The sequence below is a fragment of the Poecilia formosa genome, unplaced genomic scaffold (assembly GCF_000485575.1).
Source record: "Poecilia formosa unplaced genomic scaffold, Poecilia_formosa-5.1.2 Scaffold544, whole genome shotgun sequence".
NCBI classification, from domain to species: domain Eukaryota; kingdom Metazoa; phylum Chordata; class Actinopteri; order Cyprinodontiformes; family Poeciliidae; genus Poecilia; species Poecilia formosa.
Window position 1 is genome coordinate 69,878 of NW_006800483.1, and position 1,547 is coordinate 71,424.

General features: G+C 50.2%; 1 protein-coding gene across 1 annotated transcript in view; it reads right to left on the reverse strand.

Moving 5' to 3' along the window:
- Nucleotides 1-1,547, reverse strand: part of emilin1b (elastin microfibril interfacer 1b) — a 25,363-nt gene continuing 23,816 nt past the window's right edge. The window contains exons 16-17 of the mRNA XM_016665044.1: nucleotides 1,315-1,449; nucleotides 1-1,243 (exon numbers count right to left, since the gene is read on the reverse strand). Coding sequence (XP_016520530.1) covers nucleotides 921-1,243; nucleotides 1,315-1,449 — 458 coding nt within the window. The 3' untranslated portion in view covers nucleotides 1-920. The remainder of the gene's footprint in view (nucleotides 1,244-1,314; nucleotides 1,450-1,547) is intronic.

Genomic DNA, 1,547 nt, shown 5'->3' on the forward strand with positions numbered 1-1,547 from the left:
ATTTATGATCAGCAGTGGGCACACTTATGCTAACCTGCTAATGCACTAATAGTTAATTTTTTGTACAGTGCTTTAGCTTTTTTGCTAACTTTGAAAGGGCTTAGCTTCCTCTAAATATTTTTTTTCATATAAAATCTATAGACCTGATTTACTTGAATAAAGTTTGACATTTGAGTTGAAGTTTTGGTTGTCGGCTCTTCTGAATTCTTCTGGTAGGTTAGATGCTTATACTCATGCTCTTATTTTGAAAGCTGCAGCCCAGTTTCCTCTCCTCACATTTTCTTTTTATTTTAAAGAAACTTTACTGAGCAAGAAGGAAGCGTCATTGACACATGGTGGATGCGTTAGGGTTGAATTTAGTGCTTAGCATTAGTTTCCACCAACTATCATGTTGGTGTAGCATGTTAGCGTTAGCGTAACTAACGTTTATGGTTAGTGTTTTAGGGTTAGCGCTGCTAACCTTTTAGCTAGCGGTGTCCACCACTAAGGTTTGCTTTTGTCAGCGTTAATAAGCTGGGTGTTGCTGTGTGGCGTTGTAGGGGCGTGGCAGGGTAATGGCGTGGGTTAGAGGTCAGAAGAGGTGAACTGATTGAACGCAGCAGTGCATCAACAATATTCCATAAAACATCCAAACATTTTATCAGACATAAATCAGATCCTCAGTCCATGTCCGGCTCCGCATCGCCACCTTCTGGACAAACATCAGGATATTAATGCAGAACATTACTATAATGTTCTGGCTCCAGAGGAGTTTGGGTCATGTGACCAGGTAAGGTCTCTGCTGATTGGACAGAACACAGGCGGATTTAAAATCCCTCCTGCTGAGTCGAGCAGGGAGGATCATGGGAAATATTTCGGCCTCATCAGAGAGCTGAGCAGGTCGGATCAGGCGGCTCTGGCTGGTCTCTGACTCACAAGGCTCATAAGTTTTCATACAGCAGCATGCCGTTGAAGACGGTGAGCGGCTCCACGGAGTGGGGCAGCCTCCCCCTCACCAGGTCCACACACACCGTGTCGCCGCGCTGCAGAGGCAGCACCAGGCTGAACACGGCCAGCGAGCCGCTGCTGACCTTTGACTCGGCCACCGGCTTTGCCTCCAGGTCTTCGGGCTGGTACCCGCCCGAGTCCACCCGGGCCACGCTGTAGTTGGACTTGGCCAGAACCGCTTCGATCTTCTCATTCTTGTGACCTGTCAGGACGGCGCTGAAGTAGTAGTGTCCGTCCACCGGGGCGGTGAAAACACCTGAGGAGGACGGGTTTACCTGTCAGAGCTCACAGCGTCCAGCTGGACCAGAACCACCAGAACCCACTCACCTGTTGCCGGGTTGTAGAAGTTGCCCTCGTTGACGAAGACCTTGTTAAAGACGACGGTTCCCGGCGTTTCCTTCAGGGCGGTGAGGCCTGCAGAGAACGACAGCATGGGTCTGTGAGCGTCCACACCTGGAAGACCTGAGGACAAGAAGAGCCAGGTGAGGCAGAGTGGACCGGCTGCAGCCAATCAGAGGCAGAGTGGACCGGCTGCAGCCAATCAGAGGCAGAGTGGACCG